Consider the following 27,742-nt stretch of genomic DNA (forward strand, 5'->3'; position numbering starts at 1 on the left):
TGAATTTCTAAAGATGAATTTTTAAAAAAGTTCATTAGCGTTGAAAGAGATTTGAAAATTGATTGTTATTTAAAAAAAAATTAAGGGTGAATTAAATAGTTTTTCAAATAACGTTGATAGCATGTATGGCATAAAATAGTCTAGCTTGGTTTAAAAATTAATTAAGATGGGGTGTTCCAACTTTTTGATATTCCTGAACAATCATATAAGGTTTAATTATGGTAGGTTGATTATCTTATTAGTTAAGCAATGATCAAATAATGATAGTCAACTTATCATGACTGTAGGCCATGCCATAAAACTATAGTTTTGACCTTACTAACAAAACTTTGATTGACCTTATGCATGCACAAAATGCTATAACATGAGGGGATATCGTTCAAATCATTTTCTATCATACTCAAGATCCAATTTTTGCAAGTGATAGTAAAACTTAAAGGATATAAAGGTTTCTGATATTTAAAAAGAGTTCAAAATATACAAAGTGTTGGGTAAGTCTAAGTAGAGACAATCTACTTGAAAGAAATGACTTTTTTGGGTACAATTGTATACCCAAAAGAAAAAAAAGTGTTCAATCATGGTATATAGTTGAATAATGAAATGGCCTCATCAAAAGTGTATGATTAAGTTTTGATAGAACTCAACTAAATATGTTATAGCTAAATGCAAATGGTTACAAAAAAAAGGAAAGCCACCTAGTCAAAATGATTAGTAAGGTCAAAAGATATAACCTTACAAGAGGGAATGACTTAGCAAAAAGAGGAAGGCTAAATAAAAACTAAACCCAATTAACGTGTTTGACTATATTAGGGGTTATCTTGGTTAAGAGAGCATGTCCAAAATGGGGTAATATAATCATAAGAGCATGACTATACTACAAATGAACTTAACCAAAAAAGTATGTCCAATCCAAAATGTTTTCTAATCAAAAGATTATCAATAAAAAGGTGGGTTGTGTAATCAATATGATATAACTCTATTAGGAGTGGAATGAACCAATCTAAGAACATTCTTAGCAAAAAAAGCAAGAGTGAAAAAAAAGTGTAATCAAAAGAGCTTGATTGTACTAGAGGTAGACCCAATCATGAAGGGCTTAGTTCAATTAAAAGAAAGACTAACTAAGAATTGCATAGCTTAACTTTCATGAAGAAGTCATGACAAGATTCCTAAATTAATTTGATGAATTCATGTTACTTATTAACTAGGGAAGACAAAAATAGTCCTTATAAGTGTTTCAAAGGGTATTGCGACATAATGTCACATAGGCCTAGAAGAAGGTAAGGTGAACTAGCCTATCTAGCTATTCAAACCAATTTTGTGGTTGAAATTTATGTTTAAAACTAATTTGTAAAGAAATTAAAACATATTTATGACAACTTTAAACATATCTTCAAGCTTTATGTCAAATTTGTGTCAAACTTATAGTAGGCTATAATGAAGTTTCAAGTGATTGATTTATAATGGTATTCAATAAATTGTCTAAAATATGTATAAATCTATCACAAATATATTTTCTAATTATGTAGAAAATGATGCTTAGTATGTCTTAAATTGCTATTCATTTGTCATAATCATTGCTTTTGTGATGACTAATTTTATTATGAAAAAAAATCTTAATATTACTAATTTTACAAAAAAAAATTGTAGTATCTATGTTGAAACATTTTTCATAACAAAAAAGATGTAAAGTTGTATTATTTTAAGGACGAATATTTAATAAGTTATTAAGAATACATTATTACTTTTGATTTAAGTTCAAAGGTGTGATATATTTATCATTTAGTAATTAGTGGCATGTATTAATTTATTTAATCATTAATAAATGAAATTATATTGAAGTCACAAACTTGTCCATCTCTCCTAATTGCCCCCACTTTGTTGACACATTTATTTGTGTCCACTCGTCATCAATCGAGCTGATTTGAGCTTAATTGGGTTCGATCGAGCTTGATCAATTTAATCAAGCCATATTAAAATTAATCAGACTCAAATCAATTTTAATTAAACCCAAATTAAATCAAATTGATAAAAATAATTCCAAATCAAGCTCGATCTGTTGAGATAGTTGCTACTTAGTTTGGCATGTTTGATACTCTTGTAACTTGTATGTTTTTTATGATTCCAAATATTATTGATTTGATTATTATTTCTCCTAACACATTTTGAAAGAATTGTTTTGCTCTTGTGTGCACTAACATTTTGTGAAAATCATACTCCAGATTGTTGAAGACTTCAAATCAAAACCAGTTTAGAGTTTATTGTATTTGAAGTCTGTATTTTTTTCATTTTATTGAGTCTGAGAGAGTGTGATTGTAATTGAGTAACTGAGCACACACACACACTGGGGGAGAGTTTAAAATTTATATTTTTTAAACTGATCATACTGTATGATATCACTTCATACGGGACAATCTGGTCAGTTATTTCTCTCAATAAACAGTTGAACGAATAGATTTGAAAATATTTTTTCTAAGTATGGATTGTACGGGACGATATTAAATTTTATACAGGGACGAATGCCTCTATTTTGTCCTCGAACGAAAATTGTATGGGATGATATTAATGTTCGTACCAGGATAAACATTTCTATTTTATTCTCGTATGAAGATAGTACAGATGATATTAAATTTCGTACAGGGACGAACGCCTCTATCTTTGTCCTCATACGAAGATCGTACAGACGATATTAAATTTTGTATAGGGACGAATACCTCTATTTTTGTCATCATAAAAAAATTGTACGGATGATATTAAGTTTTGTACATGGATGAATGGCTCTATTTTAATCTCAAATAAAGATTGTATGGGACGATTTCCATTTCGTACCTCGACGAACATCTCAGGATTATTCTTGTTCTTTTCATCCTAAGGTTTCGTACATACAAAAATTGAATTATCTAACTGTTCATCTCAGACGAACATAGTTCGTACCAGACGATGATTGGGTATGAAATGATTTCGTACTGATTCATAATAGATTTGTATGCAACAGTAATTAAACTATTCGTATGTACAAACATTCGATCATTTAGGACGATCATGTACTCTCTAAATTGAAATTTTAGTTTTGTAGATGATTTTTTGTGTCTTTTGTATATAAGGTCCACTAAAACTGCCGTGAGAGAGTCTTGTCTACATAATTTTTCAAGAGCAATTAAAGTAGAGAGTTTTTTAGAGAGATTTCTTGCAAGTTGAGTGTGAAGGGTTCACAAGGTTACTCAAAGGTAAGGATCTATGAGTGTGATTTGTGCTTTTCACTCTTCCTCTTATCTTTCTAGATTGCTCATGAGAAGATCTTCGAATAAGATCCAATTCTTTGCCGACACTTGGGAAGTGTAAAAGGATGAAGGTTCTCTGCCTACACTTAGAGGGTGTGAAATAATGATGGTTCTCTACCGACACTTGGAGAGTGTGAACAGTCGATGGTACTCTGCCTATACTTGGAGGGTGTGAAAGGACAAAAGTTCTCTGCCTACACTTGGAGGGCGTAAAAGGATGATGGTTCTCTGCCGCACGGGGATTAGTGAAAGAGAATTTTTGTAAAGGCTACTCCTTACTGTTGGGGCTAAAGGTGAGTCACTTTAGTAATAGTGCAATACCTGGAGTGAGAGGCATCATGGAGTGGATGTAGGTCATGTTTGACCGAACCATTATAAATATTGGTGTCTTTTATTTTTTCTGTTGCTTACTTACTGCAAGTTATTAATTTCGTGGTTGAAAAGTTATTTTGAAAAACTTTAAATTAACTTGCTTCGTATATCAATCGGTTTTACTTTTAAAATCCAAGAGTAAATTTTAAAATTATCAATTCACCCCCCTCTTGGTTAACCTTGGGTTATAGTTTAGGTTTAACAACCTAATTATGATTCAACAAGAATCAACATGTGGTATCAGAGCTTTGTTTCAAAATCATAAGTTTAGACAACTTTTTGATAAACGAGTATGGCTACTTTTGGAAACCAAAACACACCTGAAGGGTATTCGATCATTAGATCTCCTTTATTTGATAACATCCCTTTCGAGTTTTGGAAAACACGTATGTCTTACATTTTTACAGTCACTAGATTATTATATGTGAATTTTAATTCAAGAAGGGTATACAAAACTAACTAGATTAGTTGATGATATTATTATTGATACACCCTTTGTTGAATGGACTGTAGAACAACGTGACTTAGCACAACTAAATGCAAAGTGTTTAAACAGTTTCTTTTGTGCACTTAAGTCAGAAAATTATATACGGGTTTCTACTTGCAAAAGTAGAAATGACATATGGGATAGACTCTGAATTACTTATGAAGGGACAAATAAAGTAAAGCAATCTAGACTGAACATCTTTTTATATGATTATGAAATGTTTTACATGAAACTAAATGAATCCATTTCTGAAATGTATATAAGATTTACTCAAATTTTCACTTCTTTATACGTATTAGGTAGGGAGCTAATGAACGTTGAAATGGTTAATAATATTTTTTGTTATTTACCTACTGTATATGATGATAAAATAACTACAATTATAGAATTTAAAGATTTGAATATTTCCTCTATTGATAATCTTCTTGGTTCACTAATTACCTATGAGCAAAGAGTGAGTCAAACGAAGGTTGATGTAGGTGAACAGCGAAAGGAGAATAACATTGCACTAAAAGTGGAGGAGTCAGAGAGTGATCTATATCAACCTGAGGATGAGGATGACATCGCCTTAATGACTAGATAGTTTAGAAGCTTTCTAAAGAGGAAGCAGAAGAGACGCCAATAGTGGAACAAAGGTAACTTCAATAGAAATGTTAAGATTTTAAATGATGTAATTTGCTATGAATGTAGGAAACCTAGACACATAAAGTTAGACTGCCCAAACTTAAAAGCCACTCCCAGCAAGGAGAAGGCAAAGGATAAACCAAACATGAAGAAGGAAAATAATATATTCCAAACAGCTTTTTGGGAGAACTCAGCTTTGGATTCATCAGAAATTGAAAAGGAGGAGGAAGTCACCAATATGTGCTTAATGGTCGATAATCTTGATCAATCGGATCAAAAAGAGGTATGTGACTTAACCTATGCTTAACTGTTAGAAGTTTCTAAAAGGATTCATGACACATATAGAAAGTTAAAGAAAATGCATGCTAGTTTGAATATAGAATTACAAGAACTATAAAGGGAACATGAAATCCTCAGGAAAGATCATGCATTGATAGATAACAACCACATAAGCTTACTTGATAAATTTGATAACTTGAATAAGAAGAATGAGATTTTAAAATTATCCTATGCTCAATTAGAAAAAGAATTAAAGAATTTTAAGGATGAATAAAAAATAAAAAGCATTATTTAAATTACAGTAATAATGTGTAAAAATTGTAAGCACATTTCTTAAATTGAAAGTAAAAGTTATTGAGGAAAATAAGAAACCACAAACACTTGAAGATTTTACTAATCCTATTTTGTATCCAAAATTTATACAACCTAGGAAGAAATAGAGTAATTATAGAAGATTGAGAAATTTATTTCCTAGAATCAAATGTTATTCTTGTGGCATGTTTAGACATATAGCACACACTTGTACTTTAGATAAGAAAACTCATTTGGTGTGGAAACCTAAGATGCATAAACTTAGATATATCATACTAGCATCTAGTTTTAATTTGCCAAAAGGAGAACCCAAACTTGTTTGGATTTCTAGGTCTAACATTTGATAGTTTTGCAGGAACGCTCTAATACAAGGTCTTGTGAGAGCATTTGGTACCTTGACAGCGGTTGCTCAAAGCATATGACTGGAGACACTAAGAAATTTATATCACTGGAAGCTAGAAGTGGAGGCAGGGTTACATTTGGAGATAACACCACTAAAAAGGTGGTTAAATCAGGTATGATTAAAAATTTGCAAAACATTTTCATTGAAAATGTGCTACTTGTAGAAGGCTTAAAGCATAATCCGTTGAGTATTAGTCAGTTATGTGATAAAGGATACATTATTAAATTTTTTCCTACTAGCTGCATACTAAGTCTAAATGGAAATAATGTTTTGCATGGATTAAGGGTAAACAATGTTTATATGCTATATTCAAATTGTATAAAAACTCCTAATGCTTTTTATTTGAAAACTATTTCTAATGAGTCATGGTTATAGCATAGGAGACTTTGTCACTCTAGCATGAAAAATTTTAGAAAAATTACCCAAAAGGATTTAGTTAGAGGTATACCAAAATTGGACTTTACTAAAGATCACCTTTGCGATGCATGTCAATTAGAAAAATAGGTGAAGTCCTCTTTTCAATCCAATAAGGATCTTAGAACTAGTAAGCCTTTGGAGATTTTATATATAGATCTTTTTGGACTAGCTGCAATTGTAAGTCTAGGAGAAAAGATATATGAATTTGTGAGTGTAGATGACTTTTCTATATTCACTTGGGTTAAATTCTCATATAAAAAGAGTAAATCATTTGAGTAGTTTAGAGATTTTTTAACTTGGATTTAGAGAAAACTAGGATGTGAGATTTTAACTATTCAAAGTGATCATGACGGAGAATTGAAAAATGAAAAATTTTGAGAATTTGTGTAAAGAGAAATGAATGGATCACAATTTTTCTGCACCTAGAAGCCCTCAGTAGAATGAGATAATCGAAAGAAAGAACAGAATATTAATAGAAGCTGCTCAAGCCATATTGGCAGAATATTCAATTCTTAAATATTTTTGGGCTGAAGTGGTTAGCACTGCATATTATGTTCTAAACAGGATGAATATCAAATCGAAATTAAATAAAACACCATACGAGCTTCTTAAATGGAGAACACCTAATTTGTCACTTTTGTATGTTTTTGAATGTAAGGTGTTCATACATAATAATAGAAAATTTGCCTTAGAAAAATTTGATCATAAATCATATGAAGGAATTTTTCTTAGATACTCTAGTATTAAAAAATCTTATAGAGTATTTAACAAAAAAACTTTGGTAATTAAGAAAACCACACATGTTGTGTTTGATGAATCATGAATTTTAAAAGAGCCAATTTTGGAAGAGGATGAAATAAAAAATAACTCCCAAAGGATTGAGAAAGTTAATTTGGAGTTAGAAAACCCATTGCCTAGAGATTAGAGATTTTTTAAAAACGATCCTAAGGAATTGATTTTAGGTGAACTTAGTGAGGGTGTTAGGATTAGGCATGGACTAAGCAAAGAAGTCAATCATTCTGCTTTTATTTCAATGATAAAACCCACAAATATTAATTAAGTACTTTCGAATGAATTTTAGATTTTGTAAATTCAAGAAGAATTAAATCAATTTATGAGAAATGACGTTTGGGAATTAATTGCAAGGTTAAATAATCAAAGTATAGTTAGGACTAAATGGGTATTTAAGAACAAAATGAATAACTCAGGAGTTATTGTTAGAAATAAGGCTAGATTGGTAGCTAAGGGGTATAATCAAATTGATGGGATTAATTTTGAGGAAACTTTTACCCTTGTAGCAAGACTTGAAGCAATTAGGATTTTGTTAGCCTTTGTCTATTTTAAAGGATTTAAATTATTTCAAATGGATATTAAAAATGCCTTTTTAAATGGGATAACTCATGAGGATATTTTTGTTAAATAACCTCCAGGTTTTGAAAATTTAAAATACCTAAATCATATTTTTAAATTGAAAAAGGTATTATGTGGATTGAAACATGTACCTAGGGCTTGGTATGAGAGGTTGAGCACTTTTCTACTTGAGAGATCTTTTGAAAAAGGAAGTGTGGACACCATTCTCTTTTGAAGAAATTGGGAGAGGATATAATCAATATATAAATTTATATTGATGATATTATCTTTGGATCTACTAATAAAAATTAATGTGATAATTTTTCTAAAATAATGAGTAGTGAATTTGATAGGAGTCGAATGGAATATTTGAGTTACTTTCTAGACTTTAGCATTAAGTAAATTGAGGAGGGAACATTTCTTAGTCAGTCAAAGTATGTTAAGGACATCCTCAAAAAGTATGAAATAGATAATGCTAAACCTGTTAATACACCTATAAGTTCCTCAGTTCAGTTGGATAAGGACCCAAAGGAAAAATTTGTTGATCAAAAGAAATTTAGGGGAATAATTGGATCATTGCTTTACTTGACTGCTAGCAGACCCGATATTATGTTCAGTGTTTGTTTATGTGCTAGATTTTAATCAGATCCAAAAGAATCACATTGAATAGCAATGAAAAGGATTTTCAAATATCTCTTGGAAACTCAGAACTTAGGGATTTTGTATTCTAAGTTTTGCCCTTCATTTGAAATAATTAGATATTCAGATTCAAACTTTATAGGTTGTAAGGTTGATAGAAATAGTACTTCTGAAACTTGTCAATTCATATAAAATTCTTTAGTTTCTTGGTCCAATAAAAAATAGAATTTCATAGCCCTATCTACTGTTAAAGCTGAATATATTACCTTAGGAAGTTATGTGGCACAAGTTCTTTAGTTGAAATAATAATTGATTGACTTAGGATTTATAATAGGCACTATTTCAATTTATTGTGATAACACTGGTGTCATTTACATTTTAAAGAATCCTATTCAACATTTTAGAATCAAACATATTGACATAAGACATCATTTTATAAGGGATCATGTATCCAAAGGAGAAATTGAACTAAATCATATTTCAACAAAAAATCAACTTACAGATATTTTTACAAAATCTCTAACCTTTGATACCTTTAGCACATTAAGAATAAGGTTTGGTGTAATTGATCTTAATGCTTAAATAAAATTTTCTACAAATTTAATATGTGTCTTTGTGTCTTTCTATTTTTGTATTTTATGTGCTTATTTGTATTTGTGATTTTATATTTGTAAGTTTTTGAGTTGTGTGTGATTTTGAAATGTTTTCTCATTGAATTTCCTATTTTTGATCGATCGTGTGAATTTTTCTTAGTGTTCTATTCGTACTATACGAAATTATTTTTGTACTATACAAATTCTGTAGCATGTCCATCATTGGTTTAGACTGATTACATATAATTTTGTTTTTCCAATACATATCATACTATACAATCCGCTGATCATCTCGGAGAATGTGTATTCATTCCTATGTACGCGCCTAGACAGTTATACGGACAAAATTAGTTATTAAAACTGATCATACGTACAAATCCATAGTTCGTATGTACGAACCACATGTCATTCAATGTGGGGGACGAAATCTAACCATCATTAAAATGATCTTAAACAATTGATCATCCCAGACAAACACATGTTCGTCTGTACGATCGTATGGTCAAAAAGCCTGTAGGAAAGAATGCCTTGTAATTTGCATGATCATGAAAAGTCATTTCATTTTAAATGTATTCATTCGTACATATGAAATTTCTTTTCGTACTTATGAACCCTTGTATCGTACTGTACAAACTCATTTTCGTATGTACGAAAGATTATTTTTTCTTTAAATAGGAGGGCTTTGGATTTCATTTTCATTCACTTCAATAGCCTTCTCCAATCCTTTAAATCTTAGTAATGGCCAATTTTATTAAAAGGGGTAGACTCACTAAGGGTCCGTCTTTCAGGGCTGGAGATGATAACTTTCTCTCTAGGACTAATGAGGAGTCTTTTCTTAGGTTTGCTTCTATAAAAATTACACCCTCTCGAATCCTTCTTCAGAAGTATATTCACTTCAAAGTAATGCCTCTTTTCGCTGCCACCCAATTTGCTTTTATCCTGACCCTAATTTACTCCTATAACAAGGAAACTTTTCATTACTTTCTAGCCAACATGACCTTTAGTACTGATCAAAGTAGGATAAATTCTTATGTTCTCAAGAAGCGGGTTGAAATAACTGAAGATTTGGGAATCTTTTTGAACTTAAGGACTCAAGGAGTGAGAGCCCGCACTTTGACTTCTACTTCTGATTTTGATTGGTTTGAAATAAATAAAGTTATTAGAGGGATTGAATAAGTATGTCATCTGGCTAGGGTCTCTACTTGGAACCAAAATGCTAGGATCATCAAGCATGTCCTTAGAACCTCCATAATTCCTAAAGCTGGTGACCGTATTAATATTACTCCTCTTCCATCCACTGTCACTTATCTTATCATGACTGGATAATAAATTGATGAAGCCCAACTTATTATTGATTATGTCCACGGGCTTTCTAAAATTGGACATATCTCACATAAAAGGAAGAAAAATATTGCCCTAGGACACCTAGTGACATATATCTTTGAGAAGAAGTACAATATTATTCATCCTGATCCTCATTTTAAAATGCCTATCAATTTCACTGATGCTTCATTTTGTGCACTTTTTGGGAGAGATGATACAAGTGAGGATTCTAAGGGAAAAGGGGGAGCACATGCACCTGCACCTGCGCCTTCTCATGGACCTGACTTTCAGGAGATGGTTTAGTGATTTAATAGATTATAAAGTCATTTTGATCAACACTTTGATCAAATTCAGGCTCATCTAAATTAACAGGAAGCACAGTACCAGCAGGACATGGGTTGGATTCGAGGTCAGTTCAACTCGGTGAACACCAACATGGCTATGATGAATAGCTATTTTTCTATTTTTAATCAGCCACCTCCTCTAAACTAGGGCCCTTCATAATTATAGATGTACTTCTTATGTGTTATTTTTTCTATCTTTAGTGATGTGATGTGATTACTTCTATAGTTTTTTTCTGTGATGTCCTTTGCTTTTATTTTTATTTGTGATTATCCTTTGATTTTGATGAGTGATTGTATTGAAATCATCTGAGCATCAAAGCATCTTTACATTAATTTGATATCAATAAAATATGTCTTGCTTTATTTAGTTATTTTTGTTTTATTATTTGAAATGTTAGTTTGCCTATATAATAATCCTGACTTAATTGATCTAAGAAGGTGTTATAATATGATCAGCAATACAAAAATTAATTTCATTAGAAAATCTATTTTTTTTTTTAAATATAAATTGATTTATAACTCGATTAAGTTAATACTATCAATCTCATGTTCTTTTTAGACATACATAATTTTAAAATTATTATTACAATTTTGATGTCTTATTATTTTGTATTTCTTTTTTCAATATAATTATCATTGTACTTTGAGAAGTTTAAGCTTTTAGATTATTGATTTTGGAAAGATCAATTAAAAATGGATAAATGTATAAATGTATAAAAATTGAAAGAATGCGTAATGATTTACAAATTGAAAAGAGGCATACAATTAACCCAAATACAAAAAGATACATAAAGCGTGCCACAAATATTGAAAAGATGCGCAAAATTGCCAAATAAGTATATCGATAATGTTCTTTCCTCTATCTTTTAATCTTCAATTTCAAATCAATCTAATGTTAAATTATATTTTTTTATTGAAAATTGACATAAATTAACCTTGTTTTCGTCACCTTTACAATAATTGCCCGTATCTAATTATCTACAATATTTCATGACCTTGATATATTTATCTTGTCTATGTTATATCTTAATTTAAATATTATGAATCTTTATTTTTCTCTAATGAATAAAAATCTTATTATTGCAATTATAAATCAATCTCTTTCAGGATCAATTATCAAAGGTTTCTCTTTTTTTTTTTTTTTGAAAATTGCAAAGAGCAATAAATTTTATTAACCAAACTAATTATTTACAAGAAGATTCCACCTTCAACAATTCAAGAATTGAAGGAGGAACTCTTCCACTAGAGAAATCATCCCAAAAGAAAGAAGAGAAATGAGCATAGTTAGCACAAAAATTGGCTAACTTATTACAATCCCTATTAACAAATGAGAAAATAAAATGTTGAAAATTATAAAGAAAATCTAAATCCTTAGGATTTAGAAATTCTTCATGAACCCACTTATTATTTTTTAAGGCATTTTGAAAGATGTTGATGACATTAATATTATCACCTTCAATCACAATACCTTTGTCTTCAAGCATCCAATCTTTGATATGATCCCTCAAAGATAAAATAGCTAAAAGTTCCATTTGCGCAATATCCCAATGAATAGTATGAAATCCAAAAGCAGCTAAACCTCTTCCTTTGCAATCTCTGAAAATACCTCCAATACCAGTACTATTGTTGAGAAAAATTGAAGCATCAACGTTAACTTTGATCCAACCCGGAGGAGGAGGAAGCCAAGAGGATTTGGACAGCTTAAAAAGCTGATTGGCATCCCAATTTTCACGGATTAAACCACAATTAAACGAAGAAATAGATTGAATAATAGCTCTGTAAGCTATGATAGAGCAGATATCATCACATCCACCATGAACCAATTGATTTCTGCTTTTCCAGCAGTAGAAAATAGCATAGAAAATAAGATTTCCTCAAAAAGGATTGATATTAGCCAACTTGCTTAAAACCTGATAACAAACATCCACCGATTCAAATTCAGAAGTACCTAAATTCCAATCAGCCAGTAGCTTAAAAACCTTCTTTATAAAAAAACATTTTGTAACAATATGCTCTGTATTTTCTGTGTCCGAACACCCTCTAGGACATCCTTCATGATATATTATCCTCCTGTAAGAAAGCAAAGCAAACGTTGAAATAGCATTTTTACTAATTCTCCACCAGAACATATCGATTTTTGGTTTTAACTTCAATTTCTTCCTCCATTTATATGTTTCCTCTTCACTGATTACATCAAACTTCTTCTCATAGATAATTGCTGCAACAAATTTGCCAGATATCTTATTGATACATTCCATTTTGTCTTCAGGGTAGCTTAAATGAATCGGAATAGACAGGATCAAATCAATAAGTAACTCACCAAAACAAATTTTCAATTTACCAATATCCCAACTGCCATTTGAGATAAAATCAGAAACTTGGCTGAATTCAGTTTCTATAATAGATACAAAGGTAGGCCATTTATCTAGAGATTTATCTAGAATCCATATATCTTTGAAAGTATCAACATACTCCCCATTTGAAAAACTCCATCTCAGCACCGGAAATAAAAAATCAGCACCATTTTGAATTATCTTCCAGGTCGAGGAGGGACAGCTGCGATGTATACCATTCCATAGTACATCCCCATATCTAGCTCTTAAAACTCTATTTAAAAGAGTATTTGGCATGATGAAATTGAGAGCATGTTTAGCTCTCAACGGTCCCAACTTCTCAACTAAAGACTGCACTCCATAACCTCCTTTATCTTTAGGCTTACACATATTTCTCCATGAAACAAAATGCATTCCATAACTACCATCTCTTTTATTCCATAGAAATTCTCTACACATACTTTCCACTTTGTATAAAATACTCAAAGGAATCAAAGAGTGACTGGCTTGATATGTAGCTAACGAGAGAACAGAAGCTTTGATCAGAGTGACTTTGCCCGCAAGAGAAATAAACTTTGTTCCCCAAACATTCAACTTAGCTACTGATTTCTCAATAATTTTGTTGATATCCGCTTTGACTAATCTCCTAAGAGCAATTTTAACTCCCAGGTAATCCAGTTCTTTCACCATCTTCATTTTGGTAATTCTGAGTAAAGCTCTATAGTCTCTTCTTTTAACTGATTTGCTGAAAATAACCGCAGATTTTTTGAAATTTATCTTCTGTCCAGTCCAAGCACAGTAATTATTTAAGATTTTGTTAACTTTTTTCAGACTAGACTTGTTTGCTCTTGAATAAATCACAATGTCATCGGCATACATTAAGTGAGAAATTAAAGGACCATTTGGACTAACTTTAATACCAATTGTTTTGCCTGTATTATCGAATTCTTCACTCAAGAGTTAAGAGCACATAATAAAGAGGAAAGGTGACAAGGGACACCCTTGTCTAAATCCACAATTGGCTTCAATCCGCTTTGAACTTTCTCCATTAATTAAAATAGAAAACTTAGGATTAACCACACATTCCAAAATGATTTCAGAAAAGGATTTAGGAAACCCAAACCAATTCATCACTTTTTCCAATGAAGCCCAACACATGCTGTCATAGGCTTGCTCCATATCTATTTTGATAGCTATCAATCCTTTTTTAGCTTTAGAATGTCTAAATTTATTAAACAATTCTTGGGCTAGAAGCACTTGATCAACCATAGACCTTCCTTTAATAAAAGCACTTTGTTCAGCAGAAATTATTTTAGGAAAAATAAAACATCCTATTCAAGATCATCTTTGCAACAATCTTGTATATAGTGTTACACAAGCTAATTGGACGGAAATTTTCAGGAGATAATGGAGACACCACTTTGGGAATCAAAATAACACTGGTTTCCTTCCAACCAGGACACAGAACACCAGAATTAAAAAATTCTTTTATAGCAGACCAAACTTCATTTCTAATAATAGCCCAATACGATTTAATAAAAGAATATGTTATACCATCAATACCTGGTGATATGTTAGAACCCAAGTTTTAAATGACCTCTTCTAGCTCATTGAAAGTGAACTCTTTACTGAGAATATTGCATTCTTCTTCATTCAGTTTATATGTAGGATCCGGCCAACCATTCAAGCTACAATGCCTGAATTTCCATTTGTTGTTCAAGTATTTGAAAAAAATGTCTTCAATAATTTGCTTATCTTCACAGAAGATCCCTTCCTCATTTTTTATACCATTAATTTGTTAGAATTTCTCCTGGATGAAGCATAAGCATGAAAGAATTTTGAATTGGTGTCTCCTTCGTTCATCCAATAAATTTTAGCCCTTTGTCTCCACCACATGCTAAGCCTTCCCAAAGTATTGTTGAATTCAGCAATTTTTGTTCTTAAGATGCAAAGTTTGAGATCAGATAAACCACCCAAATTTATTTCTTCAAATTATAATTCCAGAATTTCCATTTTCAGTTTTTGTTTCAATTCCAACAAATTTTTATGTTTTTCTTTATTCCAAAAGAAAAGAGACCTCAACGCCCTCTTGAATTTGGAGTTTAAGATGCTGGAAGCCGAGCCATTCGATTTTTTGTTCCAGGCAGCTGAAACAATAGAGTAGGAAGCTTTATAGGATAAACAAATGTTTTCAAAAACAAATTTCTTACTTTTTGTAATTTTGGATTCCAAAATTTTAATAGCAATAGGACAGTGATCCGATGCTATCCTAGCTAGATGCTTAACCACCGTTGATTGAAGAAGATTTAGAGCAGCACTGTTGATAAGGCACCGATCAAGCCTCTCCAATATTCTACCTCTTCCATCTTTATTGTTGCACCAAGTATATTTAGGACCCAAATATCCAACTTCATGTAAGTCTCCTCTATTCATGAAAGAGATCATATCAAGTGATCCTTGAGAATGTACAAATTTCCTGCCTCCTCTTTTGTCATCTTGAGAGATTATACAATTAAAATCTCCCCCAATAATCCAAGGAAAATCATCATTAAAATAATTTTCCAAATCATGCCAAAGCTCTGTTCTTTTATTGCAATTCCTACTTCCATAGATCGAAGCAATCATCCAAGTAGGATGATTTTTTATTTTCAGTTTCCCAACCACCATCTGCTCATTAGCATCGGTAACTTCAAAAACAGCCAAGTCTTGTCTCCAACATACTAAGATTCCCCCTGATAAGCCGGAAGCCGGATATAGGAAGAAATCCCACCATTCCGCAAAAAACTTTTTTATTTCCGTAGGTTCCATAGAGGAAACTTTAGTTTCCATGATACCCACAAACAAAGCATCATTCTCCTTCACCACTTCTTTTAAATACATGGAGGCCACCACTTTCCTAGCCCCCGTACAATTCCAAAAAATTAGAGAACTCATTTTTTCTTTGAAGTGGGATTAGACCCACTACAAAAATTCTTTGAATCACCTTTCCTTGTTTTTGATTTTAAAGAAACATTCCCCAATGATCTAAGTTCTTTATGTAGCTTAAATTTTACTTCTTCAATAACGAGAATCTCCTCCAAACTGGATTTGATATCAGAATTTTTATCATCTTTGTTCATTGTCTTCTCTTCATGCATACTACTATCAGCAGTAGAATATCCTTTTGGGATAACATGCACATTTTCATCTTGTTCTGCTATTAGTATAGAAAATTTGTTTTTGCAGTTGATATCATTCAAACAATGTCCTGGATAAGAGTTTTCAATAACAGCTTCCGAAATTTTTTCCTCATTCAGAACCGTTTGATCTTGGACTACAGACGTCTCTAGACTGTCTATTTCACAAGACTTTTGATGATCAGCATACTCCATAACAACCTCCCGATTCTTGTCTTCTGAACTTTGATAGGGAGTACTTGAGTTCGCAGGTAATCCCTTAGGATTTACCTGAGTTCGCAAACAACCCTTTCCCACAATGTTGTTTTCCTGATAAAAACCAGAACTGCAGATTTCACCTTCTTCTACTTGTAGATTAGAAGAATTAAATACCTCTGTTACCGCCTGAGATACTCCTTTAGGAATATCACATTGAGATTTATCTTTAATATTCACCTCTGTTTCAGTTTTCTTCATAGGATTGACATAATTAGGATTAATTTGTTGTTATGCTTATAGAAGTTATTCTTCCTGTTATTAACCAGGATCCAAGGACCGTAAGTAGAAACTTCAGAAGTAGAATGCTCCATATCTTTATTTAATTTTCCTGCTACTACATGGTCCACCTCCACCTCCACCTCCTTAAGCAGTTCTTTTGGTTTTACACAATTCTTCTCAACATGCCCAATCTTTCCACAAGCAAAGCTGATATTAGAGACCTTTTCATACTCTACTTTTTGAAAGAACCTTCCCCCTAAGCTGTCCACCCATACTCCTAAAGGAAGAGGTTGATCAAATTGGATTCTCACACAAATCCTAGCAAATTCCCTTCTTCCCCAATTGAACATATTCCCATCTATCATTTAGGGTTTTCCAACTCTTGAGGCAATACAAGCAACATTCTTTTCATCCCAGCATTGAAGCGGTAAATGAGGCAATCTAATCCATATTGGAGAAGAAAGACCCTTAGTTGAAGAGGAGTTGAATTCCGGAGACCACTTCTCCATACCAATAATATGATCATTCACAAACCATGGACCTCCCGAAAGCACAGCTATAACCATTTCCTCTGTAGAAAAAGAACATAAGAACCAACCACCTCCTAGGATAGTAAAATGGAATTGACCAAATTGCTTCCATTGTTTCCTTAATTCCCATGCCACCATTTGAGGAGGAGTATCTTTACCAAATACTTTGAGAACCAAAGATTTGGATAATTTATTAGCATTTGATTCCTCCAATTCTGAATTCGGTTTAACAGCTTTCACATCATCAGACAAAATCAAATCATCTACTTTGAAATCCAAATTGATATAAGTCTTTCTACTCCAAGGTCCATTAGAGATCGTTGATTTAGGCAAATCAACAGACACGTTAACTACATTTGATTTATCAGCATTGTTAATATTAGAAAGAACATTTTTGTTAACAAAAAAACTACGGATTTTCATTTATCTCGCTGCGACCAAGTCCAGGGATTTCATTCGAATTCGCAAATCGACTAACAAAAATCTTCATTCCCGAAGAAGATGCCGAAATATCAGATGTATTTAATGCAGATTTCACGTTTTTAGGAGTTACCTGATCTCCCAGGTATGAAACAGCCTTACCTTTCCCTTCCACGTAGATTTTTTTTTGAGGCAATGGAACAGCTCCTTCTCTAATAACCAAAGCACCTTGATGTTTAATCAAAGCAATGTTTCCTACACCATCCGCAGGATCTCTGCAAGCCTTCATCGGAGAATCATCGGCAATGTGCCGGCGATCGACCTCCTCCATCCAACAGACGACCGTTACCGCCAAGGAAAAAATTCAAATCTGCGAATTTCCCTACCTGTTTTTACGGACGTTCTCTCTCCTCCCGCTCTCTAAATCTGATTTTAAGGTTTCTCATATGACTTCTTACATTTTTTTATTTTTTCTTCTTCTCTTTTTATTTTTGTCAAAAATGGTGAGAAATATTATTTGTATTTGATTGTTTTCGGTTTGCATTTGATTGTTTCTTGTCTTTTTTTTTTTTTTTTTTTTTTTTTTTTTTTTTTTTTTTTTTTTTTGTTTGTAATGTTCATAGTGTTTTGCTTTGTATTTTGTTTTTGTTTCTCACTTTTTGTGTTTTTTTAAACTTTAAAAATTAAAAATTGATTTATTCTTAATAGAAATTCTCTTATATTCACATGCTTATTCATTTAGGTGGAGTTAAGGAGAAATTTAGGATTTTTAATTTAATTCAAATAATAATTATTTTGCCATCATAAAAAAGCGGGAGATTATTGCTACTTAGTTTTGTATTTTTGATATTCTTACAACTTGTATATTTTTTATGATTCTAAATATTATTGATTTGATTATTATTTCTCCTAACACACTTTGGAAGAATTGTTTTGCTCTTATGTGTTCTAACATTTTAAGGAAATCATACGTTGAATTGTTGAAGACTTCAAATCAAGATTAGTTTAGAGTTTATTGTGTTTGAAGTCTGTATTTTTCATTTTATTGAGTCTGAGAGAGTGTGATTTTATTTGAGTAATTGAGCACACACACACTAGGGTAGAGTTTAAAATTTACATTTTTTAAACTGATCATATCGTATGATATCACTTCGTACGGGACGATCTGGTCAGTTATTTCTCTCAATGAGCAGTTGAACGAACAAATTTGAAAATATTTTTTCTAAGTATGGATCATATGGGACTATATTAAATTTTATACAGGAACGAACGCCTCTATTTTATCCTCGAACAAAGATCGTACGGGACGATGTTAATGTTCATACCAAGATAAACATCACTATTTTATTCTCGTACGAAGATCGTACGAATGATATTAAATTTCAAATAGGGATGAACACCTCTATTTTTATCCTCATATGAAGATCGTACGGATGATATTAAATTTTGTATATGGATGAACGCCTCTATTTTTGTCCTCATACGAAAATTGTACGGGCAATATTAAGTTTTGTACAGGGACGGACGACTCTATTTTGTTCTCAAACAAAGATTGTTTGGGATGGTTTCCATTTTGTACTAGAATGAATGTCTCGGGACTATTCTCGTTCATTTCGTCCTAATGTTTCGTACAGACAAAAATTAAATTTTCTAACTATTCATTCCGGAGAAACATAGTTCATACCAGATAATGATCGGGTATGAAATGATTTTGTACCAATTCATAATAGATTCGTATAAAATAGTATTTGAACTGTTCGTACGTACGAACATTCGATCGTATAGGATGATCTTGTACTCTCTAAATTGAAGAAATCAATTTTCTGGATGATTTTTCATGTCTTTTGTATATAAGATCCACTAAAACTAACATGAGAGAGTCTTGTCTACGTGATTTTTCAACGGCAATTGAAGGAGAGAGTGTGAGAGAGTAATTGAGAGAGATTTCTTATGAGTGGAGTTTGAAGGGTTCATAAGATTACTCAAAGGTAAAGATCCATAAGTGTGATTTGTGTTTTTCACTCTTCATCTTATCTTTCTAGATTGCTCATGAGAAGATCTTTGGATAAGATCCAGTTCTCTGCCGACACTTGGGAAGTGTGAAAGGATGAAGGTTCTCTGCCTACACTTGGAGGGTGTGAAAGGAGGACGGATCTCTGCCAATACTTGGAGAGTGTGAACAGCCAACGGTACTCTACCTACACTTAGAGGGTGTGAAAGGATGAAGGTTCTCTACCTACACTTGAAGGATGTGAAAGGACGATAGTTCTTTGCAGCACCGGGGATTAGTGGAAGAGAGTTTTTGTAAAGGCTTCTTCGCCTTGCTGTGGGGGTTAAAGGAGAGTCACTTTGGTAATAGTGCAATACCTGAAGTGGGAGGCTTCAGGGACTGGATGTAGGTCATGTTTGATAGAACCACTATAAATCTTTGTGTCTTTTATTTTTCTGTTACTTACTTACTGCAAGTTATTAATTTCGTGGTTGAAAAGTTATTTTGAAAAACTTTAAATTAACTTGCTTCGTATATCAATTGGTTACACTTTTAAAATCCAAGAGTAATTTTTAAAATTACCGATTCACTCCCCCTCTTGATTAGCCTTGGGACAGTAGTTTAGGTTTAACAACCTAATCGAGATTCAATAAGAATCAACATGATCTACTCTAACCAAACTCGATTTGAACTTGATTCAACCCAATTGATTCAATTGAACCCAATTTGACTTTCCCAAATAAATTTTTTTATTAAATGGCTTTAATTGCCTTAAATCCTACTAGCTCTATAGTTCCTCATAATCTTGGGTTTCCTAGGATCTGTGGTAGCATGAGGCATCTATTCATGTGAGAGAGGATGGTCAAGGGCAGACCATCATTTTCAAACATCTTGTGAGGGTGCAATTACCCAGATCCCATGTTTAGAAAACTTCTCTAGGAGCGCTACTGCACCTAGGTTGGCGAATCCCTAGCATTGAGCTCTCTAATTTTTGGATTTGAGTGAGCTCTGCGATGCTGGGGTGGCTCCACCTAGTCTCATGTGAGGATATTCTAAGAGAATCTAGAAGATTTTCTAGGAGTGCAACGATGTTGGGAAGTTGAGTGCATCGATGCTAGCTCAAAATAGTGGATATTAAGTATTAAAATATCTTAATCCATTTACACTAATCCATTCCTCCCCTATTTTATTTACATTGTCAGGAAAGGATAGAAAGGGAAGGAGAAGAGAAGGGAGAGAGGAGAGAAGGGAGAAGACTTTTTAGGGTTTGTTTGTCCATTACTTATATTATAAAAAGTATTCTGATCATTGTAAGTAACCTCTATTCTACATCTATTTCAATGATTTTGAGTTGGTATTTATGTTCCTCCTCAAAGTGATAAAAATGTGATATCTCTCATATTAGTGAACTTCCACTGTGTAACTTTTCGTATGTAATAGATATTGTTATTTTAAATTTTTTGAATGAGCTATAAAAAATTTTATTAGATAAATGGATATTTTTTATTTTATGAAGAAAAAATATATAGATTACCATGCATTTCATAGATTGTAAAAGGGTTATTGCATTTCACACATGATATTGACACAAAGAAAACCATATGACTAATATATGATAAATATGTCATTTACATAAAAGAAATGAAGGCTGAGTGTGAATACTATAATTAATATGAGTTAGCTAGTAAAATGATAATACCATATACAAATGGGTGGGTCGAGGCTTTCATTAAAATAAAAGCTTTTGGTGTAATCTTGGATATTAACCTATAACTGATTGATTGATTATGATGGCAGGTAAAGAGTGATGACTCTTTATTAATTTATTGAAAGTCACTTGTAAAAAATAATTAGTAAAAAAATTAAAAGATATAATTGACTGATGATGATGGATTGATAAGACAAATGAATAGAAGATGAAAGGATGAAAACACTACTATAAAAGTTGGATGCCTTATCTTGCTAAATTCAATATTAATATGCAAACATTATAATATATATAATTATATAAATGATATGATAGATATATAATTATTAGTTGGCAATTGATAATAAAAATAATAGATATGATCAATGCTAGATAAAATAGATGATATATAAGATAGATTGACTGATGACATATATAATAGATGATAAATAAGATAAATTGATTGATGATAGGATTAATTGATTAACATGCATCTAGACTGATAAAGTGATGATATGAACATATGATATATGTTGATGAAATGAATGAAATGCATATGATAAGGTTGTATATAAATTACATTATATATTTACTTTTATATGTTCCTATAGTTATATGAATTACATGATATACAAGATATTGTTCCTACTGTTTATTATTACAGTTATGTGGAATAATCAAACTTTGTAACTAGAGTTGTAGAATTGATTTTTTTTGGCGTAGTGTTAGGTGTGTTGAGTTGCATACATGTATATATATGATATAGATAACTAAATATGCATTACATATACATTTTGTTAAAAATCTATTTAATTGAGCAGGAATAAGAAGATCAATCCAAAAGGGAAATAATTTCTAACAAAATAAGATTTAGGAGCATTTCCAACTACACCTAAGGGTGTATTAAAGTTTGCTAATATTCAATTGCACATATGATCATTGATAGATTAAAATAATATGAACATAAACATCTCACCAATTAAGAAAATAAGAAAAGATATTCATAAAAGGATTGGTAAAATTATCAAAGCCCCACTTTAAGCACCTCACAATATGTCTGATGCGGGTATGGGTGTCAAAATGTGTTTTGGGTTAGGTTCGGGTCCAACTCAAAATTGTCTGCCTACAACTAATCCAACATGAACCCAACTAGATTAGGAAAATAGGTCAGGAATTTAGACCCAGATCTGACCCTCTAACTTGGATTACGAGCATGTTACAAACGAGCGAGGGTATGAGCCATGGGCGTGAGGGCAAAATGTGCATACCATGATGGAGAGCGGGTGAGGGCTAGATGCTGATGCAAATACATATTGCAGGCATGTGGGGTGTGAGCATGGGTATAAGGTGCGAATGCGGGTGCTGGCTTATAAATGAGCGAGGGAGATGTGAGCATGGGCGGCACAAGAAAGGTCAAAAAATGCATGTATGATATATGCATGGTTGCCCTATCTATACTGGTGTGGTGCGGCGGATGTAGTGGAGCCTGTACGGATGAAGGAAGGTGGGTGCGTAGATAAAACAAGGGTAATATCAAGGTCAAATTTGGGTTAGTAGATTGACCTAAACCCAACCCAATTTTTTAAATGGGTCATAAACTAGAAATTAAACCTAACCCATTTATTAATGGGTCATCCCAAACTCAAAGCTTTTGGGTTGGGTTCGGGTTGGGTCAATAATTGACACCCATAGGTGTGGGAGAAGGCATGCAGGATAATGTTATAGACTTAAGAGGAAATGCTTTAAATTTGGCAGTTAAGGCACAAGATGATGCATTGTACATAACCTGGATATGGTTATGGGTTTTTTCAGACTAGTATTGAAGGTCTTGTACAACAGAGTTCATAAATGCTTGATAATTTTTTGGAATGATTTTCTACTATGAATATTATTTTATTATTTTGATTGAAATGTGTTGCATCGCATAATATATGATTAATTGACTCATATCCACCTATTAGAAAATGAATACATGTTGAGATTATTATAATTTGATTAACATAACTAGTGATAAGTTCTATTATGAAATGTTAAGATTGACATTTTTCTAAGATGGATACATTATAGTAGCCCAAATACCATATTTAGAAAACTTCTCTACGAGCGCTATGGAACCAAGGTTAGCACTTGACCTGGCATTGAGCTTTCAAGTTTTTAGAGGAAAAAGTGAAATTGAGATAGCATTGTAGCTCCATGATGACTCTACGGGTCTCAGGTGAGGATATTATATGAAAATCTAAAAGACTTCATTGAGCAAAATGGCACTAAGAAATTGAGCATCACGATGGATATTAAATATTAATAATATCTCAATCCATTTATTCTAAGCCATCCCTCCCCCATTTCATTTACCTTGTTGGTGGGAAGAAAGGAGAAGGAGAAGAGAAGGAAGAGAGGAGAGAGAAGGATTTTCAAGGCTTATTCATCTATTTCTCTTTTATGAAAAATATTATGATCATTATAAGTGACTTCTACTCTATAATTATTTTCAATAATTTTGAGTTTGGTATAATTCTACCTCTTGGAAGTGATAAAAAAGTGATATCTCTCATTTTAATAAACTTCAACATATAACTTTTGGTATGTGATAGATATCATTATTTTGAATATTTTGACTAGGTTATATAGAAATTTCACTAATAAATTGATAGTTATAATTTTTTAAAGAAAATGAATAGTATACGTATTATTATGCATTTCATAGATTGTAACATGATTATTGTATTTCTTATATGATATTGGTGAAATAAGAAAATGGTATATTGATATATAATAAATGTGTCATTTACATATAGGAAAGGATGGTTGACGATGAACACTATAATTAATACAGGTTGACTATTAAAATAGTAATTCCTTATATAAGAGGGTGGGATAATGGATTTTTCTTAAAATAAAGATTAATCATGAATGTTGTCATGTAACTGATTGACTAATTATACTGATGGATAAATATTGATGACTCTATTAATTTATTGAAAGTCACTTGTTAAAATAAATGATTAATAGAAATAATTAAAATTTATGATTAACTAATGATGATGGATTGATAAGATAGATGAATGATAGATGGAAGGATGTAAACACCACTTTAAAAACTAGATGTCCTGCCTTATTGAATTCAATATTAATATGCATACATGATAACATAAATAATTAGATACATTTTATGATAAAAATATAAGTGATTAGTTAGCTGCTGATAAGATAGATAATACATATGATCAATGCTAGATATGATAGATTGATTGGTAATATATATGACAGATGATAGATAAGATTTATTGACTGTTGGCAAGATTGATTGATATACATGATTAACATGCAACTAGACTAATAAGATACTAATATGAATATATGATATATAATAAGGATATGATTGATATGTATATGATAAGATTGTATATGAATTGCATGATATATTGACTATTATATATTGTTGCAATTATATTAATTACATGATATACTTGATATTATTCCAATTGGCTGCTACATGGTCTTATAATTATGTCGTTCTTATTTTTTATTTTGAAGCATTAACTTCAGTTGTAGATACCAATTACTTGCTGGGATATATGCTCATTATGTGACTTTATAAGTTTTTCAAGTAAGGGTAACGATCCTATAGATTGAGGTTGGTCTTAGAAACACACTCTGCTTTCTTTTCATATCTACTAGTTTCCTTCATTTTGTAGTCATGATGTATTTGCAGTGATATACTATTGTTGGTTGTATATCATGGCTATTATATCTGTTACTTTAGACTCTATATTATAGTTTAAATATTAAATGAATAAATTTATAATCTTATTTTTAATTATTTATATTTTCTAAATGTAATTTATTAGCTATAGACATTGATTAAAAAAAGATAAAAAATGAAATTATTTTGGATTTAGATTTTGGGGTATTATAGAAAGAGTCTCGATCTTCTCGCCCATCTAGTAAAGTTGAGAGTTCATCTATAGAGAGCTGAATGAGAGAGTTAAGTGAGTGAGTGAGAGAGAGAGAGAGAGAGAGAGAGAGAGAGAGAGAGAGAGAGAGAGAGAGAGTGTGAGTGAGAGAACTAAGGGGCTCACTTTTGCATGCAACTTATCCAAAAAGGAAGGAGGGAAAGGTCAGAGGATGGAAGCCTTTCATTACATGCTTGAGCCGATCAAATGGGAGACGACCCCCCATATGCATGCCTGAGATGGGAAATTGAAGGAGAGAGAGATCGAGTGAGAGTGTGAACCATAGCCGTGAAACTCACATGTACACCTGAGAGAGTTAAGTGGACATTCTTCTTTATGTGTACTACTTATAGACATGGATTGAGCAAAGGGGTCAAGTGAAGACATGCTTATGTGCTTGTTTGGACTTCAGTCAAATAGGGGAGAGACTATCCTTTACCTCTCTAACTTTTTCTTGTGTAAGTGATTGAGGACCTGAGTCCTGGTGCCTGTACGACATATTTAAATTGATAGAGGTTACTATTTTCTCTTTATCAAGTAAAAGAAAGTGAATTTGGAGGGCAATTAAGAAATTCAGAGATCAATGACTTATTATAGAAGCTTCTTCCTCCTCATACACTAACTCTGACAATTTGGTAGTAGTGAGGAAACACTTGAAGCATCTTGGACCGTGAAGCTTCTTCCATTTCAACCGCCTTTACCTCTTCAAAGGTAAAGTTGGGGTGGATACATCCTTTTTTTTATGGTGGGCAAACTCAATATATAAAAAAGTAAATAATAAAAATTATATATATATATAATATATATATATATATTTCATTAAGAAAATTCCAAGTAAAACCTTGTATTTCATTATAATTTATGAAACTAAAAAAAATACAAACTTTACTGTTTATTTTATTTTTTCTAATAATGTTACATAATGACTTCATTGGGAATATAATAAAAAATTTCTTTCTTAATATATGACACTAGATAGTCATTGAGCTCTAACATCATCTATTTTGTTATATAGTTGATGCATAACAATCTTCATCTATTTTGCTATGTGGTTGTAGCAGTAGTAACTAATAAAGTCAATGCCAAAATAATAAGTCTAGAAACTAGGGGACATATAATATTTTTTAGGTCTTTACAATCTATTTTACAAGAGCAATAATGCTAGTCAAAGATATAAACTCATTGGTAGTACTCATATCAATAATATAAGTATATTGCTGATGTTCAAGAGATACATGATCACCATAAAAGAAATCTGATGGATATAACTCTGCAAGATAAATTAACTTTTTCTTATCATAAATAGAGAATATATTAAAACACGAGCTTCAATTGATTATTGATCATGTATCCTCTCTTCCTTGACAATTTTAAGCATTTCGAGTACAAAAGCATACATTTTTATTAGACTAATTAATATTTAAAAATTAAACTCCTATAGGTGTCACCAGCATGATGCAATTTGGTTTCTTGGTTCAATCATTAAATACAGTTCCAACACTTCTTTTTTCTTCCAATTCATAAATCCCTCACCAACAATTAAGTCTCCATCACCTTGGCAAGTACTAACTTGCTCTTGAGGCTTAAATAAGTAGCAATAAAGACAAAATACAACATATTTTTTATTTTAACATGAGTGCATCATTCACATGATTTTAATGGATTTAAGGATTTTCCAACAAATGGTCAAATAATTTATCAAGAATTTAATAGTTGACATGCCAAGAAATTTTCAAGTTTTAATCATTTTGAGATTTATTAAATCTGAATTTACAGGATTAACCATATCCTACTTGAGTTAAATCCTACTTGTAACCAAACAAAAAATCTAACCAAACTTCTCATTTCTTAAATATCTTCTTCCCCTTCACTTGCACTGTTATAATAGAAACTTTAAAATTATCTTAACTTATAATTAGGAACTTTCAATCAACAAATTTACCACTATGGAATTCTGATTTTTATCCAACCACTATTGCTTTAAGAGTGAACAAATGGTATACTAGAAAATTTTTAATATACTAAAGTAAAAAAAGAAAAGCAAGAAATTGAGCAAGTAAAATAGTAGGGAGACGCCAAAAGAATAAGATTAATCGCTAGATAAAAGTTACCTTTAAAACAAGAATGAGCACTGGCAAAGATGAAGGCTGCGGCCTACGAGAATGGAAACCTCTTCAAACTAGCTTTGGGCCAAATCGGTGAATTATTGAAGGTTATGACTGAGAACTGGTGGCGAGAGAGAGAGAGAGAGAGAGAGAGAGAGAGAGAGAGAGGAAGAGGGGGGGGTTTAATTGCTTGCCTAGTCATTAATTTTCAATTAAGACGGATAGGAGGGAATTAGGCTCAATTTGAATTTGAATGGGGCTTAATTTGGGGGAGTTACTAAGGGAGTAACAATGGCTAGATTTAATGAGAGAGAGGGATGAGTAGGCCGGCCTATAGGGAGGAGGGGGGAAATTGTGTCCACATTCAATGAATGTGAACCACACAATGAATTGTAATTAATGTGGGGGGTGGGGGGGGGGGGGGGGGGGGGGGGGGGCAAAATACTAAAAATACCCCCTCAAATACTTTTTATTTAGGGTGGGCATTTTCTCACCCTAACTTCAATAGGGATTCTCCTATGAGGTAAAGGTGTTATGGTCGGAACTATTGGACACTTGCTTTGATGAGGTATATCTCCTAAACTTAGCAAAACCTAGGCCTATCAACTTAATGGATGTATGTTTTGCACCCCCAAACCTCTAGGTCCTTA

The 27,742-nt window shown here is 32.0% G+C and overlaps 1 protein-coding gene across 1 annotated transcript; it reads right to left on the reverse strand.

Annotated features, from left to right (window-relative positions):
* Positions 1-16,772: 16,772 nt before the first annotated feature.
* On the reverse strand, positions 16,773-17,688 carry LOC110092573. Its single transcript, XM_020817183.1, has 2 exons — positions 17,376-17,688; positions 16,773-17,287 (listed from the first exon to the last, which is right to left on the reverse strand). The coding sequence occupies exons 1-2, from the start codon at positions 17,686-17,688 to the stop codon at positions 16,773-16,775; spliced, it is 828 nt and encodes a 275-aa protein (XP_020672842.1).
* Positions 17,689-27,742: the final 10,054 nt, after the last annotated feature.

Source organism: Dendrobium catenatum, unplaced genomic scaffold (assembly GCF_001605985.2).
Source record: "Dendrobium catenatum unplaced genomic scaffold, ASM160598v2 fragScaff_scaffold_1026, whole genome shotgun sequence".
Classification (NCBI taxonomy): domain Eukaryota; kingdom Viridiplantae; phylum Streptophyta; class Magnoliopsida; order Asparagales; family Orchidaceae; genus Dendrobium; species Dendrobium catenatum.

What these genes read in the sequence shown, in the direction of transcription:
- LOC110092573 (XM_020817183.1), bottom strand. Translation starts at nt 17,688, where the DNA reads ATGGAGGAGGTCGATCGCCGGCACATTGCCGATGATTCTCCGATGAAG. An exon ending in GAATGAAATCCCTGGACTTG is followed by an intron (nt 17,288 to 17,375) that starts GTCGCAGCGAGA and finishes AATCAAATGTAG; the next exon opens with TTAACGTGTCTGTTGATTTG.